The following is an 18,355-nucleotide window of genomic DNA, read 5'->3' as shown; positions in this document are numbered from 1 at the left end:
GGGACCCATATTCCCCCCTTGCTTCCTCAGAAGGCTGGCGGTCTTCAGCTGTGTCCTGTCTGGAACTGGAGAGGCCAGCCATCATGAGTGGCAAGAGGTGGGGTGAGGTATGGCAGGTGGAGGTACCAGCAGGGCACTCCTGGGATCTTGCTGCCGTCTTCCCAGGCTACGTCCATGTTGGGACCCCGGAGGAGCATGTGTTTTGGGGCCCTCAGCCTGACAGGGAGTCTCAAAGTGCTCCTTCCTATCTTTGAGAGACCATCTAGGGCAGTGTGACCACAGCATTGCCCACATCTATTCCAGAGGCGGGCCAGTGAAATGGGAAATGGCTCAGTGAGTAAGGGTGACTGCTGCCAAGCCCGATGACCTAAGTTCAATCCCTGAACCCCATGTGGTGAAAGTAGAGAAGCCGCTCCTGAACCTGGTCCTCTGACCTCTCTACTCAGACTGTGGCACACATGCACACACATGCACCACACCATACCTGTATAAGTCAAGTCATTAAATAAAAATTTAAGGACTGTCCTGAAATTCTCCTAACATATAATCAGCATTTTATTGTAAAGGTGTTATTGCCTGGCGTGGTGGCGCACGCCTTTAATCCCAGCATTCGGGAGGCAGAGGGAGGTGGATAGCTCTGAGTTCGAGGCCAGCCTGGTCTACAAAGTGAGTCCAGGACAGCCAGGGCTGTTACACAGAGAAACCTTGTCTCGAAAAACAAAACAAACAAACAAAAGTGTTATCATTGTTGCTTTTGGAGATAAGGCCTCACGTAGTTGAGGCTGACCTTGAACTGTTGCTCTTGCCTCAGCCTCTTGGTGCCTGGAATTGTGTATGTGTGCACCTGTCTTTTGAAGGGGGCGGGGCTGTGACATGTCCAGGATCCTTGCCCTGGGCCGTCCTCCCTTGCTGACTGAGCCCCCCCCTCCCCACCCTAAGGTTTCTCTTTGCCTGTCTCAGCTGGGATTCTGGACTGGCCCTCACACCTTTGCCACTTCTGTGGGGTGGGGGGGGGACACAATGGCCTGGCGCGTGCCATCTCTAGTTCTGTGCCACAAACCTCTATAAGTAGTCGCCTGCTTGGGGTCAGACAAAAGCCACAGATCTGCCCTGCCAGCTCTGGGCAAGTCTGGACCTGTCAGCTTGGCAGAGTAGGGCTGGGTCAAGCTGGTTCCCTGAGCTCAGAAGGCTGCCACAGGGAGCTGCTCCTCAGCTGGGATATGGGTGGTGGGCAGGTGGGCTGGGGTTTCCCTGCCCCGCCCTCCCACAGGACACAATTTACCGTGTGCTCCCTTCTCCTGAGTGGCTGTGAGTGGCTGGAACCTCTGTGTGGGAGGTTGTGCTGAGGAAAGAGTTGGGAAAGAGCCAATGGGGTCAGGGTGCCCCCCCCCACTCCCCTTTATCTGAGGAGACCATGCAGAGGTGACAACTCCAAGGCAGTCTTAGGACCTTGGCCTTAGACCCTGCAGGATGAGAAACCTCTTGAGTCCCACAGCAGCCTGCACTGCTATGCCTCCCAGCTTGTCTCCAGCAGGGGGCGCCCTACACATGCTCTTACTAAGGACCTGATTGATGATCTGTCTCCAAGTTTTGGGGACAAGGGACATATCAAGACCTGGCTTGTCCTAACCCTTGCCGTATCTGTAGGCTCAGAGTGTGGCAGCCCCGGCTCATTCCTCCACAAACTGGTTCAAGACCGTGGATGCTAAATTCACTTACTCCGCAGCATCCACTACACAGCTGCCCTCATTACTGCTTTTCTGGGAGCTGTTTCCAGCAGGATCCAGGAATGAGATCTCTAAAGCCAAACTTGTCAGTCTCACTTCTTGGGCCAGAGGGTGGGCTGCCTGAGAAAGAGGTAGTAGGCAGGGAGGGAGCCACATCAGGGCACGGGGAGGGGCCCAGCATGGGTGGGAGGGCTCGGCAGCTGCTCTGGGGTCTCCTTGCACACCATAGCCAGCCCTGTCCACTTGACTCCCCTGAGGACGGGACTCCCCGGATGCTCATGTTGACCTCCTGTCCTTCTCCCTCCTCCAGAATGAGCAGTGGCGTGGGGGAGATGGCCCAGTCCCCGTCTTCCTCCGCCGGCGAAGGAACCACCTTCGAGCACTTGTGGAGTTCTCTGTGAGTATGGAGAACTCAGCCTCGCTGGCCTTGGTTGGCTTTGGCTGGCTTGGAACAAGTTGAGAGAGGGGGTCTGCCAGGGTAGCAGCTTCCTTGAGCCGTGGCCTGGGTGCATGTGACCCACAGCCACGGTCTGTCCTCTGGCCAGTTCTCTAGAGGGCTGTGGGCACAGAGGCCATGTAGCTGAAGCATTTTCTTCCCAGTGCTACCAGTCCTGAGGGGCAAGCCACAGGTTGGTGGGGATTGCGGGGCGGGGTGGGGCGGGGGATGGGGTGAGGAAGGCCCAGAAGGCCAAGGGCATGTGATCGATCTCTTGGGACACACAGATGCTGCCCGGAGCCATGGGGTAGGTAGCCTGGCATCCTGAGCCAGAGGGATCTCAGGGGATGGCAGAGCAGATGTAACAGCCAGCCTCCTTCTCCCACAACACAGGGAGCCAGACAGCACCTACTTTGACCTTCCCCAGTCCAGCCGAGGGAGCAGTGAGGCAGTGGGCAGCCAGGAGGCCAGCATGGATGTCTTCCACCTGCCGGGCATGACCTCCTCAGAGATGGTGAGTGGGGGCAGCCCTTGCTGAAGACTGAACATTGTAATAAGCGTCGGTTGGCTTTTCTTAGCGGGACTTTGGGTAGCCACTCTGGGTAAGTCTGGATGCTTCAAATTGTAAGGAAGAAGATAGATAACCAGGTCACGTGACTGCTGACTCCTCGGTAAGAGTGGATTGGCGCGTGGATGGGTGCAGTGGCAGGAAGGGCTCCAGGCGCGACAGGACCCAGGTGTTTCCCAGCCTCCTCTTTCACCTGCTTCTTCTTTAGTTTTTCCTGGGGCGCCTTCGTTCTTAGGCAGCCTTGCCCTGAAGAGAGAAGGGAGCTGGGATTCTCCAACATCTTGAGGCCCTGTGGAGAGGGCACCCCTCTTTTTCCTTTGCCCAGAAAATCCTGCTTCGTGTTGGTCTTAGCATGCTTGCTGCTGTCTGCCTGTGAGCTCTCCCTTGCTCTCTGATTGGCTCATGTCCCTCTGTCTACCTCTGGACAGGATCAGCATGGAGGGTGGTGACGAGAGCTCCCTATGTTAGAAAGGGAAGATGTGGCCGGTGGGGGCGGTGCCTCCATTCCCCATCTTTTGGGCTCCCTTTCCTGGGGCAAAGAGGGGTGCCACACAGCAGCCAGCCTCTGGAATGTGGGCTCCTATTGGGAGCTCCCCTTGGCAAGAAGGCAAGCCAGCCACAGTAGCTGGTGGGGCTCTGTCCCTGCTCACTCTCTGGCTACCTCTGGCATGCCCTGGTGGTGCCAGGCGCCGGAGGGAGGTGACTGGTGCATGCAAGAAGGGACATGTGAGGACCTCTAGTCCCGAGGAAGCCCCGCGAGGCCTTCTGTCCTCAGCATCCTCCCCCACTGGACCACCAGGGTGCTGGGATCCCTCAAAACAAGAGGGCCGGGAAGTGTCAGGTGGGGACTTGTTGGAGGAACCCTGCAAGCACATGAAGAAAGAGCAAAGCTCAGACCAGGTTGGCACACGTCAGCTGCGGAGGCACCAGAGAGCCGAGCATGGCCCCAGCACAGCCTTTCTCCCAGTAGCATCTGATGGGCCACGTGCTGGAGGGTAGGAAACTGTGACAATAGCCCCTACTCGGAGGGGGAGACCTGGTCGGTCACCTTGAGCATCAGTGGGGCTCCAGCTGCAGCGATGAGTATGCAGCAAGGCTGAGGGTGCAGGAGGCACTTCATCCTTGGTCCCCTCCCTCTGTCAAGGGTGGAAAGATTGTACAGGGCCCCATGATCACTGGGAGAAGGCTCCTATAGTGGCAGCCCTAGGCACAGAGGTAATCCTGGTGCTGTCCACTCCTCTGAGCTCTGCCTGTCCATGCCTGCTCTCTGCCTCCTCAGGAGCCTGCCTCAGAATAGTGGCTCACCTTCATCCAGCACCAGTGAGTGTCCACTTTACAGGCAGGGAAACTGAGGCAGATGCTGTGGGAAGAATAGCCCGGGGCTCGGGGCGGGCGGGGGGGGGGGGGGGGGGGGGAAGAGAATGGCCCTGTAATATGGTGAGAAGATAGTCCCCCATCCTGCCTGCTGCTCCTCCTCAGAGACAAGATTCTGACCGTCATCTGGCATATCTGTGTCTTCCAGTGCAGAGGAGCAGAGATGGCGGCTACCAGGCTCCCGTGGGGAGGGCCTTACACAAAGACTCTAAAGTTGCCTCCTGCCTCGGTGGTTCTGGAAGCTTGCTTCAGACTAAGGTGCCCAGCATGCACCTGAGAGGGCAGAGTGTTCAGAGACCCCACCGACCTGCTTCGGTGGGGGAATTGTACTGACGGAAGAAGCAGGGCTCAGTCCCAGGACCCCAAGGCTAGGGATGTGGTACCCACCCCTGGCCCCAAAGATGCCCAATGTACACATGTTGGCGGGGTGCTCATGAGCCCTCACCTGTTGGGGCATGCTGCTCCCAGCGGGGGTAACACGGGTGGGGCGTGACGCCTCCGCAAACAAGGGGCCCGCTTCGTCAGGTAGCAACATGCCTTGCAGTAAAGCCATGGATGAAATTCCTGGGTGCACAGCTCAGCTCCTCAAGTGGGAATTCCCTGGAGCCAGGGCTCCCTGGTCTCCCTTCTGCAGGCCTCGTTTGACCCTTATACCCAGTCCTCCCCAGAGGCAGCTACTGGCCCAGCAGCTTCCTGTATGCTCAGAACTCACGGTGGCCCTGGTAGCAAACATGAAGTGATGACTTGGGCCATCTGGCTGCAATGCTCCAGAGCTCTTTGGCAGGAGGATGGCGAGCCATCGCTGGCAGAGGGCTACAGCGGGCTGCAGAGGGCTGCGCGGGGGGTGGGGGGACTGATGCAGGAGGCACTACATGTTGCATACAGTGAAATGAGGTAGTTACATGGTTGGTTACGGCTTATCGGGGTCACAATGCTTAGGGTGGAGAGGGGCACCCAGGCACTGCAGGGAGCATGCTCCAGAGCAAGGCAAGGTGGCTGGGGTGATGGGGCTCCTAGTGATCTTTGAGCCTGTGGCACAGAGGCAGCTATGGAAATGACAGTTTGGGGTGCAGATGTGTGGGAGTAGCCTGGGGACCTACAGGGTCCCTTGTTGTTGTAGGGTAGGGCTCTGAGGAAGCAATGGTCCAGGCACAGACTGCCAAGTACATGCTGGTCGGGGAAAGGTGCAGACAGTGCGTAGCCTGCATAGGTCCACGGTCTCAAGTGTCCACTCAGTGGCTACTCTGATATGTCCAGTGCCTAAGGCCAGGAGCTGAGGCCACTGACTCACACTCAGGGGCTCGGAAGTCTGACGGACATCAGAGGGAGGAGTTGGCCTGCGCTCACACAGGGAGGAGGGTGTGCACACCGTGGATTCGCCTGTGTTGTTACTTTGGAGTGGAATGCCAGCAAAAAGTGGATCCCCCAGCCTCACACCCAGAGGTCGGTCTGCAGCAGCTTCTGAAGTGTGGCTTGGCTTTAAGAGAAGGATTGAAGCCGGGTGTTGTGGCGCACGCCTTTAATCCCAGCACTCAGGAGGCAGAGGCAGGCGGATCGCTGTGAGTTCGAGGCCAGCCTGGTCTACAAAGTGAGTCCAGGACAGCCAAGGCTACACAGAGAAACCCTGTCTTGAAAAACTAAAAGAGAGAAGGGGGAGAGGGAGAGAGAGAAAGAGGGAGGGAGAGAGTGGGGGAGGGAGGGAGAGAGGGGGAGAGGGAGGGAGAGAGAGAGAAAGACTGAATGTGTATCGTTTTAGAGTCCAGGGGCTTGGGAGGTCCGGAGAGGAAACAGGGCTAAGAGGACTGGATACCTGGCCCACTCAGCCCATGAGTGCATGGAAGCTTCCAGCGCCACCCTTTCCCCTGAGAACTCTAGCCCAGTACGTGGCTGGGCCCAGGACAAGGAACACTACCCAGGCTTGTCCTCAGGTCAGTGGGCAGTTGTGGCATCTGAGGTGCCCAGGGCTCCCAGCAACCCCACCTCCTGTGTTCTCAGGAACCCCACAGAAGCTCACCCAGTGCTGACTGGTACCTAGCTGTCCTCTTGTGCTGGACAACCCCACCCAAATACCAGGATAGCCCAGCAAGGGTCCACAGCTTAGCATAGTCCTTGAACAGGTGGGACATCTCTTCTCTTGCGTGGTCTCCTCTGTGTATTAGGGACCTCAAGTGAGAGATTGCTTCCTGTCACGTTGGAGATCTTGAGCAGGCCTACCAGCTGTAGTGGACCCTCAGAACCCCACGGCGCCCTTCACCCCCCACCTCAATGGCTGGCAGAAACTGTGCAGCCAGTGAGTTCAAGTTCCCACATGTCTCTGTGTCTCCATGCCCTTGCTTGTGGAGTTGAGGAGACGGAAGAGGCTAGCAGGGAGAGGACACTGGGACATGTGCAGCTTCCTGAGTACCGGCTTCTGCTGAGTACCTGCTCGCCTGCCTGGCCTTGTGTCGAGGGGCCGGCCAGGCCTTGACATCTGACTGCATCCATGTCTCATTTGAGGAGAGTACGTAGTCAGGTTAAAGTAAGCTGAGTGAGTCAGGCGGTGATGGTGCATGACTTTAATCCCAAACAGGCAGATCTCTGAGTCCAAGGCCAGCCTGGTCTACAGAGTAGGTCCAGGACAGCCAAAAAAAAAAAAAAAAAAGTGATGGGGACAGGAGCAGCTGGGCCCCCAGCAGCTCTGGGAGAGCCCCAGGCTTGGTGAGGGAAGCCGTGAGCCCTTGTGGCCTTATATCCTGTGGCCATATAGATGATGCATCAGAGTCTAGAAGGCTGTGAAGAGGGAAACTGGGGGAAGGGGTCCCTGGGCCTAGATGTCCTGGGTTCATAGCCCACTGTGGCCTTCTAAGCTGGAAAACCCCCAGGACCCTTTGGTCTTCTGGATCTGAGTGTCCCCGTCTGTAAGATGGGGGAGATGGACAGGTTAAACGTCTCTCGGGTTTGAGGACGATGGGTGCTGCTTCTCCCACAGGGAGTGATGGCAAGGGCAAGATGAAGCTCTATGTATCCCACACTGTTGGAGGCCCCAGACAGTTTGCCACGCAGGGCACTGGGTCCCAGAGCTGGTCTTGCCCCTTGTCCACTTTGGCTTCTGTGTGTTGAGCTCCTTGGCCCTGGCAGTGGCCTTCCGGTTCTGACAGCCCTTGATTCCAAGTGGCTTACAGAAACTGTTCTTTAAACCATGTCCTGGTACTAGATGTGGTGGCACATGCCTAAAATCCCAGCCCCTGGCAGCAGATGGAGAGGGATCCAAAGTATGAAGCCAGCCTGATCTACACAGGGAAATCCCTTCTCGAAAATGAAATCTCCCCCCTCCCCTGACCAGTAAGAAAAGAACAAAGAGACACCTCTCCCAGGTGCTGCTTAGGGTGAGCCGAGGGGCCCATGCCAAAGGCTGCGGACAGGAGTGACAGACAGCTCCAGCCTGCAACAGGGGCCCAAAAAGTTGAGAGGCTCTGGAAGCTGTCGCGTGTGTGTGTGTGTGCGCGTGTGTACGTACATGCATGCGTGTGGAGGGTCCCATATCAGTCCTTGAAGATCGAGGGGAGGGCAAACTCCCCATCGTAAGTGCCAACTGTGTGCCAAGGGGCAGTAGGGGCTTGACCTTGGAGACAGAAATGCTACCTTTCACCCCTGTACCCAGCATTGGATCAGTCCCTTCCCTCTGAGTCCCAGCTTCTCCGTGGACACTGAGAGCCAGAGGCCCCCTCCAGCTCTTAGAATACAGAAACAGGACAGAGAATGCCGTGGCTCAGCAGAGGAAAGGGGAGAGAGGCAGGGCTCCCGGCGCGGCTGCAGGCTCAGTGCCCTCTCTTCTCTCTCCATCCCCTCCTCTAGGCCTGCACCTCCATTCTAGGTGCCTTTTCCCGCTGTTTCTGGCGCCTTTCTCTGGCAACAGCTGTTATGAGCAGATGGCCCACAGAGGGCTGGGGTGGTGCTGCAACTGGCTGACAGAAGGCACTGTGTCGATCTCCCTGTGGCCTGCAGGTGGCTGAGCCGGGGCAGTAAATACCTTGAGACCCCAAGGGGTGCCCAAGGAAGCCTTCTTGACTTTGAGAAGGGCACAACCTAAGGGCACATTTGGGCCTTGTGGATGTGTCCTTGGAGCAGGTAGGTCAGGAAGGACATAGCTTCACTGGGAGAATTCACAGTAAGACCAGGGTGGGGTGAGTGGGCACAGGGCTGGGTGTGGTGCGGTCCTCTTGGGAAAACCCAGTCTGCCCATCACTCCTACTGGTTTCTGGCCATCCTTACCTTTGGTGACAAGAGGGTCTTAGGCGCACAGTACCAACAGAACGCAGCCGGCCCCCACTCCAGGGCCTCCCTGAGCCCCTACTCTTCTCCCTCACTCCAAAGTCCAGGGGAAGAGGGACAAAGCCACCCTCAGGGACAGTAGTACATGGTGTGTTGGCTCCTGAATCAATACACCACGCTCGGGCACCTGTCTTTCCCGTCAGGCAGTCTCTGCAGAACACGCAGTGTAGAGAGCAACAGGGGCTGCAGGATCTCACCCCTGCCTCACCTGTGAGGGTTCAACAGGAGCAGCCAGCACGACAGGGTCTCCAGTGAGGCATACACAGAGAAGCCTCTACCCGGGAGGACCTGAAGCCGGCAGGTAGGCAGGCAGACAGACAGACAGACCATCTAGGAGGAAGCAGGAGCCAGGCTGGGGCAGAGGCGGCAGAGGACAGCTCAGTGCGGGACCTTCCCTGGCCAGACCTTCCCTCATGGGGCTGACAGGCTCCGGCCAGGTGCCTCCTCTGGTGGTAGGCATGGGTTCTTGTTGAAGTCAGCTCCGTTCCCCTCCAGCCCCAATCCTCCCCCCTTTGTTTTCTCTGAGTATTTGTAAAAACCAACATTAAGCCGGGCGTGGTGGCACACGCCTTTAATCTCAGCACTTGGGAGGCAGAGGCAGGTGGATCGATGTGAGTTCAAGGCCAACCTGGTCTACAGAGCGAGAACAGGACAGCCAAGGCTACACAGAGAAACCCTGTCTCGAAAAAACAAAAAAACAAAACAAAACAAAACACCCAACATGACCGTTGATAGATGAGGCCCCAGAACTGCTGAGGAGCACACTTCCCCAAACCCCCATTCTGGAAACTGAAGCCATCTCCTCAGGAGTCTCTGGAGCAGCCTGGCCACACCTACCAGTGTGGGAGTATATAAGCCTGTCCCTTAGCCCACATGGAGGCTGCAGCTGCAGCTGCCCCCGCCCCAGGACTTCTTACTGCAAACCCCTGAGTGGCAACTCCCCAAAGATTGCCTTCCTGCCCCGCCCCCCCAATTCGACTAGCAAGCTGGCCTTGTTGCTCATAGCTGACTTAAGAGCAGCGCAGCCCCAGCCATGACCAAGCCCCCGAGACGAGGCGCCGTGGTGACTACCATACGGTTCCCACCGGGCAGGTGCTGATGTAGAGCCCTGGCTGCGTAAGGCCCACTGTAGCAGGGACACATTCTCAAGGGGTCCCTCAGGAGTTCTATTTGGTGGAGTGGCCGTGTCCCTGCTTCCTGGGCTTAGCCAGAGCCAGGACAAAATGCTATCTATAAGACGACGCCGTGGGCTCTTTGGCTCGACCCACCACTCTGGGCCCGTTGATGGTACTTGACCCTGTTCTTGACGCTCCACAAGTCCCCTGGCAAAGCACGCTGGGCCTTTCCTCTACTTACACCTTGGGTTGGCCCCTGTGGGTCCACAATTCCCTGGGAGGAGGCAGGTTCTCTCACCTGGGTCACCAAGGCTGGCAGCACCATCTTTTCCCTCAGGGTGGCCCAGCCCTGGCCACAAAGATCTCCAGGACCAGGGCTGACCGCTCAAGCTTTACAGCGGAGGTTGTTTGTAGGCGAAGTCCGCAGTCCCCAGAGCCTTCACTGGGCGGCAGCTTAGAAGCAGCAGGGTGGGAGTGCATGATCTCTAAGCCAGCCGCTGACCCTGCCTCCCCACCGGCTCCCCCTGCGTAGGCTCCTTGGTGCGGTCCAACACATCTCTGGGCAAGCTGAGGCCTGCCCTGTGTTGATGAATAGTCATGAGGAATAAAGGGGTGGGCCCCGGTTTGTTGTTGGATGCAGCCAGTTGACAGAAGTAAGGGAGGTAGGCAGGGCGATGATGCCAGCCCTCGGCTCACGCGCTCCTCAGCATCCTCAGCTCCTGCCTTTCTGGCCACGGAGCCTCAACCCCTAAGTCCATCCCACCCGGAAGCCACCAGTCTGCCCCTACCCCACATAACCACCCAGACCCATGCCTCGTCCCGCGGCACACCAGCTCCTCAGAGTGTGCAGACCCCCACGAGCCTACCATGCTCTACGTCGGTGACCCCATGAGACACCTTGCCACGGTAGGTGTGCTGTGCCTGCTATTATAGGGTCTGCTTAGAGGCCTGGTGCCATTCATCTTGGGCTTGGCAGTGTCTGCCACGGTCAGGGCTCAGAGAGACATTCTCTCACCTGTGTCACTGGTCAGGTACCTTCTGGGGGACCAGAGGCATTGGGAAGCCTGCAAGGTGGGCAGGTCTGGTTCTGTTCATCTTGGGGTTTCTCTTAAGGACCAGAAGCTACTGGCCGGGCGGGGAGTGGGAAGCCAGGTGGGGAGGCTTGGCTGGCATCTGACCAGGGCAGGTGAGCTGCTGCCCCTGCCTGTGGGTTGGGGCACTCCTGAAACAAGTGTTGAGGCCGGTGGCTCTGGCTATGCTCAGGGTCCCTGTTCTGACTACCCAACTACTGAGGAGCTCTGCACAGAGGTCATCTTTGCTTTGGGCTTTGGCGTGAAGCTGCCCCACCCTGCCTCGAGCATCCTCACCTGGGGACTTGTTCACTTGACAGCGCGGATAGGCTGTTTCTCCCAGCCACGAGCTCTCCTCCATATGGGTGTGAACTCCAAGGCACAGGCAGGTGGCGGGCTGGACCCGGGGCGTCCTGTCACTCCTCTCACGCAGGTACAGCTAGCCTGGCAGAGGGCGGAAGGACAGAAGGGGCCACAGCCTGTCTGTGCTTCGCCTGAGCCCAAGGGACTTGGGCTCATTTCCAGCCTTGCCAGGTCCCTGGGGTCAGGCATACACTTTGCTGCTAACTGAGGCCTGGGCGCAGCTGCAACACACAAGCCTATTTTCCTTTTAGGGCAGCAGGGCGGGTAGGGGCCATTGGCACATGTACTGCACAGGGGCCCTGCAATGGAAGGTGTGTGTGTGTGTGTGTGTGTGTGTGTGTCCATGCATGCACATGAGTGTGTGTCCATGCATGCACATGGCAGGGGCAGCAATTTCACCTCTACCCCAACCCTCACCCCTGAAATCCAAGGTGGGGGTATCCTTCCCTACCCTGTCTCTCTCCACCCATGTGCTCATTGATTCATCTGTCTACCAACATGTGATTATTGGCCATCGGCCTGAGCTCCCCTGGGCGGGAACCTTCAACTCTCATACCTGGCTCTGGGCTGTACAGTTTACTGACCTCGGGGGCCTCTGGCTGCCATGTCTGGAGTCTAAGGGAACTCCTAACTGGTTAGCCTGGAAGCCTGTGGGCAGAAGGACTCCAGTACCCTGTTCCTCAGAAGGAGCAGGCAGCACCCATGGGAGACACCGAGTGCACGTTGCGTCATGGTTCTGCATGGGTGCCGTTCTCAAGACCAGTAGGAGGCAAAAATTCATTGTCCAGGGCCACACAGAGGCCCCAAGACGGCCACTGACTCCCACCGTGCTGTTCCTGTCCTGGGTCCCAGAACCAGCACTGGCACCGTGTCATGATATATGTCTCTCTGTGTGTTGTTGTTATTGTGGTGGTGGTGGTGTGTTTGCGTATGGTATGTGCGGTGTATGTGGTGGGATATGTGTGTGTGTGAGTGCTATGTATGTGGTATGTTTGGCGGCGTGTGTAAGTGCTGTGTGTGTGTGTATGTGTGTGTGTTACATTTGGTGGTGTGTTTGAGTGCCGTGTGTGTGTGTGTGTGTGTGTGTGTGTGTGTGTGGTGTGTTTGATGGTGTGTGTGTGGTATATGTGAGTGCCGTGTGTGTGTGTGTGTGTGTGTGTGTGTGTGTGGTGTGTTTGATGGTGTGTGTGTGGTATATGTGAGTGCTGTGTGTGTGTGTGTGTGTGTGTGGTGTGTTTGATGGTGTGTGTGTGGTATATGTGAGTGCCGTGTGTGTGTGTGTGTGTGTGTGTGTGTGTGTGGTATATGTGAGTGCCGTGTGTGTGTGTGTGTGTGTGTGTGTGTGTGTGTGTGGTGTTTGATGGTGTGTGTGTGGTATATGTGAGTGCCGTGTGTGTGTGTGTGTGTGTGTGTGTGTGTGTGTGTGGTGTGTTTGATGGTGTGTGTGTGGTATATGTGAGTGCCGTGTGTGTGTGTGTGTGTGTGTGTGTGTGTGTGTGTGTGTGGTATATGTGAGTGCCGTGTATGTGGTGTGTGTGAGCGCTATGGTGTGTGTGGTGTGTAGGTAGTAGTGGTGGTGTGTGTGTTTATATGTGTGTGTAAGTGTAGACTAGAGGAGCACCTTGGGTAACCCTCCGCAAGAGCCCTCCTTGTATTTTGAAAATCTCTCGCTTGCACCTGGGGTGAACTGTGCAGGCTAGATTGGGCTGTCTGTCTGAATTACAAGCAGACGCCACATCTGGCCCTTTATGTGGGCGCTGGGGACCAATCTCAGGCTCTGGTTCTCTTGTGGCATGCACATACTGACTGGGCCCTCTCCCCGGCTCCACGTTGCTCCTCTTTAGACCAAGGACGCTGTGACTTTTTTCGTTGACCCCATCAGCACAGCCACATGTGCTTCCAACGTAGCAGTAAGCTTCTTCCTCCGCGTTTGGGCTGAGGTGACTTGGTTTCCTCATCTCTCTGAGAGGATCGTGTGGGAGAGAGGAGCCTTTAGCTCAGAATGTAGTAAATTCAGTTTGAGCCAAGAACGCACTGGTGTGTCTTCTCCACCCATCTTTGCTGTGGCTGCTGGTTGTAGCAGCCACTTGGGAACCCACAGGCAAGAGCCGTTCTTGGAGAAGTGACTGATTTTTAGGATGCCATTTTATCCCTGGATGGGTTTTCTATAAGCATAGTAAGGTGGTGTGTGTGTGTTGTGTGTGTGTGAGTGCTGTGTGTTGTGTGTGTGTGAGTGCTGTGTGTGTGTGTGCTGTGTGTATGTGCTGTGTGTGTGTGTGTGTGAGTGCTGTGTGTGTGTTGTATATGTGGTGCTGGTTTGGGGTTCAGTATGTAGGTTCAGGTTTTCTCTCTGATGCCCACCAGTTATGGCTTTGTGGGGTGAGGCCACATGCTGAGACAGTTCCTGCTCTTAAGTGGGGCAGCAGCACTCTCACATCTCCACAGAGCTGCGATGCCACAATGGAGCCTCTGGCCACGACTGGACCAGCCCTTTAACACGTTGGAGGAGGCACAGAGAAGCTGACTGTGAGAACTGGGCACGTGCCCTTCCTCCTATAGCTTCGTATGTTCTTGACTCTGTCTGCCCACCTTCCTCTCTATCTGTCTGAGGGCTAAACAGTCTGTGGCCAAATGATGCCCCGTAGCTTGAGTCCAGCCATGAGGGCAGTGCCTGGGCTCGGCCCTCATGCACACAGCGAGCCCATTTACAGGGCAGGAAGGAGTCGAGGGTCCCTGGGGCTGCTACATGGGATGAGAGGAACAGGGACATGTGGTAGCTGGCTCTGTCTCCTGACTTTCTCCCCCTCCCCCACCTCAGAGGTGTGTAAGAGTGAGCTGAGAGAGAGAGAGAGAGAGAGAGAGAGAGAGAGAGAGAGAGAGAGAGAGAGAGAGAGAGACCCCATGTCTTCTTGTGGAGTGGGGCTCAGCTGTCTCTCTGCAGAACCAGCAGACTGGTGAGCCTGGTGTCTTCCCTTCTGGCATAGCACACAGTGGTGCACAGATGCTGCAGACTCTTGTGAGAGGTGGGATAGCAATACATGTGCAGCCCGGGTCTGGAGTCCACTGTACCTGGGGCAGGCTCCTCTGTGCTCCTGCAGAAAGCATGGTATCTGGGCCAGAGGAGCCCAAGGGATGGCCCCAGGTGGGAAAAGACAGCTAATGCAGCCAGAAACAGCCATGGAGCACAGGGGTGGAGTTCAGGCCTGGTGCAGTGCTGGGGACTGACCACAGGGGGGCAGGGCCGAGACTGGGAGAAGGGATGTGGTCCAGGTCCTAGAGATAGTGGGATGGAGAACCTAGCTGGACGTTATGCCCGGGATGGACTGGGGTGTGTGAGAGTGAGCTCAGGGGCTGCTGGCTGTGATGGGGAATTACTGCAGGGGGCTCGGAAGTGAGAATGGGGGAGTGTACGGGGTCCTCCAGCAGCTGTACAGATGGAGCCCAGCGGCTGGTAGATAGGAGCTGGAGTGTGTGGGGGACAGTGTGTGGGGCTCTAGAAGCTGGGACAGAGCATCTGTGGAGATGGCCATGTGTGAGATAGGATTTGGAAGGACCTTCAGAGGATCACGGCGTGGCTAGCCGACAAGGCCGCGGTTGTCTTAGGAGCCCTGCAGTGATGGTCAAAAAGGCTGGAGGGTTCAGCGTGTGGGAGGTGGGTGAGCATTGTGATGGCCTGGGATAAGGGGGGGAGCACTATGAGGTTAGAAAAGAGGCCTGAGTCAGCCTCGGGGAGGGGGCTGGTGACCCCATGGAGGGTAAAACTCAGGTAGGATTAGACCTGAGGGAGAGGCCACCCACCAGAGCCTGCACGGCCGCCAGGAAGGTCATCTCAATCCCCTCGCTGTCTCGGGGCGCATCTGGTTTCCGTGCTCCCTGTAGTGCTCCCTCCAGTTCCCCTGGGCAACGTTATCTCAGCCAGTGGGAAGTCCTCTCCTCCGCTGGCCCAAACCCAAACCCTAGACTTCATCTATGCTGTCACCACCTACGTCCTTGTTGCTGCCTGCCCAGTGCTTGGACATCCTTCCACCTGTCCGCTGTCCTCCACTACCAGGCAAGGGGTCCTCGGAGACCTAGTCTACAACCCTATCTGCTGAACCCAGCGATTATGTGCTGCCACCTTTTTCTGCTGCTCCTGCCACCCAAGCACTTGCTCGTGTCCCCTCCTCTGGCCAGGATCCTTTCCCGGCTGCCCTGCCTAGAGCCACTCCAGGTCCCACAAGGCACATGGACTTGCCACAGAAGCCCTTGCCTTTCCCAGAGCCTCACCCTACCTGGACACCTGTTTTTGCCTCTTTGATGGGCAGTGTTCTCCCTTACCTCCTGGAGGCCCTGAGCTCCTATGCTGATTAGCTGGACGGCTTGTTGCTGTACTTACATGGGGTGGGGAGAGTTAGGGGGGTGGGGAGGGGTGGGGGGTGAGGAGAGTTATGGGGGGGGGGGGGGGGGGGGGGGTGGGGGAGCGCTCAGAAGCCTCTGCCAAGAGATGACATGAGCAAAATGGGGCCAGTTGACGCCTTGAGTGCTTGACGCCTTGGGTGCGTGGACAGCTTCTGTCCTCAGCTTTCATGGCCCACCCTCCAGCTTGTACTGGGCTGCCTTCTCTTTCGGATCCCAAGGCAATGCCATAGTCTCTCTGGGCCACTGAGGAGCCACACTTGGGTGCACATCAGTCTTACTGCACGCCACATTTGTCACAATCTAATGTCTGAGTTTAGCTGCTCGTTCTTTGTTCTTCATGGACCTAAGATCCAGGAAGAGCCTGGGAGATTCTCCCTGACTGGCCTGGGAGATCCTCACCTGGGAGATCCTCACCTGGGAGATCCTCCCTGACTGACTGGTCTGGGAGATCCTCCCTGACTGACTGGCCTGGGAGATCCTCCCTGACTGACTGGCCTGGGAGATCCTCCCTGACTGGCTCCCTGGTTGGGATAGACAGACGGAAAGACTGAAGGGGTGCATGACACAGATGCTGAGTTCCAGAGTACAAGCATGTGCCCGGGGAGAGGAGCTGGCAGAGGCACGCCCCTCCCTCATCATCTCAGAGTGCCACCTCACCTATGCCGTTGGGGTACGCTCGGGTGATTTAGAGTTTTCTGGGAATCGCTGTTGCTCTTAGACAGCGCTGAAGAAGTGGGGGAGCTGCCTAGAGACCCTCAGGAAGGTTCTGCTCTGTGACACCCAGGGTTCAGGCTGCGCTGGGTGGAGGGGTGGCCTGGGCTTCACAGTGGGTCTTGCAAACACGTGCCTGGCAGTCTAGTGGAGCTACTGGGGGTGTGCTTCCCGAGTGTGAGGCGTGGAAAGTTCCACATGGCCCTGGCATGGGACCGGGCAAGGCCTTGCCTCAGCGGGCAAAAGGAGTGTGCTGTGCACATACCTCCAAGGAGACAGCCATCCCCCCATGCACAAGTTGTGTCTTGTTGACATTTCCATCCGTTTAATCACAGGCTCGAGGAGACTGTGGGAAACACCATCAGGACGGAGGTCTCCAGCGAGCACACGGGTGGCAGGGATGGCTGTCTATACAGGGCCAGGCCGCTGTCAGTCACTAACCCAGGACAAGCTGAACCCAGGCTCAGACATGCCTACAGGAGAAGGCCAGGGTTCCAGAGGCTTTCTTCCCCTTAGAGGAATCCACACAGCTTTGTTTGGTGTTCTAGAAGCAGGAGAACTCTCAGCACTGGAGTCAGAACAGAATGTGTGTGACACTTGCCGCGGGGTGAGCAAGGTCCTACAGAACACTGGGACCCCCACGGAAACAGCCGCGGTCACAAGGCCATGCTGCCCGTATCTGTGCTGGATGGGCAAATGCCTCTCGGCCCCTGCCCAGAGTTACTGCTCCACCCAGGGAGCAGAAAAGGCTGCGGGGCAGCAGAGCAAGTGCCCAGGGGCTGGCACTGAAATATGAGGTAATGGAGGCTGCCCAGTGGGGCCAAGAGACCACAGCGTGTGGAGCCCTGGCAGCTAGCTCCTTTCTCCAGATCCTACCCAGCTACTTCTGTGAGAAGGCCGGGGCTGGGCCACATTGTGCTGCCATCCTCAGGAAGGGGACACACAGAGACCAGGGTGACTGTCAGAAGGAAGGGAGGGAAGAGAGAGGAGGGTGGAGGGAGGAAGGGAAGGAGGAGGCGATGGAAGAAGGGAGGAAGAGAGTGAAAAGAGTGTAGGGAGAGGAGGAGAGGCAGGGTCACCGGGTTGGGCTGTGCTCCAGACTCTCCAGTCATTCTGTGTGGTCTATGAAACCACGTTCTGCTCTGTGCACATCAGAGCCTCAGGGGGCAGGGTGGGAACTCTGACCTTAAGGCTGCTGGTGTGGCCCCCTGCGGTACACGTGGGTCCCTGGCTGAGGGGAGGAATTGGTCTGACCAGGTGGGCTGTCAGAGCAGCTGTGGGCTCAGCATGAGGCTGGCCCACAAAATAATTCTCCTTTCCGAAAGGGCATGCTGAGAGGCATGGGGTTGCTGGGTGCCCCTGCTAGGCAGACGAGCCCTTGGCTGGTGGTCAGTTTGGTGACTAGACTTTAGTTCTTTTCATCTGAGGTGGTACGCAGGGTTCAGTGTGGGGTCCTCGGAAGCACACCAGCGGCAGAGCCAAGGGCCTGTGCCTCTCTGAGACCGCACTCTTGAGGCCCTGTGTGCCACCATGACCTGTTCTCAGTTCTCTGTGTGTATTGACTTCTGAGTCTCTCAATAGTATCCCTCATATCCATCGATGTAAACTGAGGCAGAGAGGCCACAGGAAGTTCTAGAGTTCTGTGTGAAGCAGATGAGGGAGACAGAAGACAACACAGCCAGGTGGGAGGAGAGGGCGAGAGCAGTGGGGCAGCTTCAGGAGGGAGGGGCCTTGGCCGACTTATCTTCTGATGAGGAGGTGGACGGTGTGGTCAGCCTACATCCTGGGTGAGGAAGTGGACGGTGTGGTCAGCCTGCGCCTGGGCCTTTGCATTTAAGTTTGACAGCTAAAACATTTGACAGGCAGCGTTTTCTGTTACCATTTTTATTAGAAAAATAACCACCGTTCTGGAGAATCGGATGTAACGTGGAAGTATGTGACCTTTGTTGCTAAGCGCTGGGTGCAGCCAGTCGCCCTCTGTGGTCCATCTTGGCTATGACAAAGGTTGTCATGGATGACGAAGTCCGAAGGGAGTAGGTGAGGAAGGCAGCTGCTCCCAGGTTTAGACGGTCATGTCCCATCTACGTAGAAGAGCAGATAGACTGAGATTGTTTATGGGTTTGAAACAGTTAAGATGTGAGATGGCAAAAAAAAAAAAAAAAAAAAAAAAAAAAAAAAGTGAGATGGCAATCTTCAAGGTAAAATCATAGCATCCAACGTCTACTTGTGAGGGCAGGAGCCCGAGAGCAGGCAGGCGGGAGAGAGCTCCCTTGTCTGGTCAG

The 18,355-nt window shown here is 56.9% G+C and overlaps 1 protein-coding gene across 2 annotated transcripts in view; it reads left to right on the top strand.

The window, feature by feature from the left end:
- Positions 1–2,562: 2,562 nt before the first annotated feature.
- Positions 2,563–18,355, top strand: part of Tp73 (tumor protein p73) — a 46,149-nt gene continuing 30,356 nt past the window's right edge. For both annotated transcript variants that reach the window (XM_051171900.1, XM_051171899.1), the window contains exon 1: positions 2,563–2,677. In XM_051171900.1, the coding sequence (XP_051027857.1) occupies positions 2,636–2,677 (42 nt within the window). In that variant the 5' untranslated portion in view covers positions 2,563–2,635. The remainder of the gene's footprint in view (positions 2,678–18,355) is intronic.

Source organism: Acomys russatus, chromosome 29 (assembly GCF_903995435.1).
Source record: "Acomys russatus chromosome 29, mAcoRus1.1, whole genome shotgun sequence".
In the NCBI taxonomy this organism is placed as follows: domain Eukaryota; kingdom Metazoa; phylum Chordata; class Mammalia; order Rodentia; family Muridae; genus Acomys; species Acomys russatus.
This window is presented reverse-complemented; position numbering and strand designations above follow the sequence as displayed.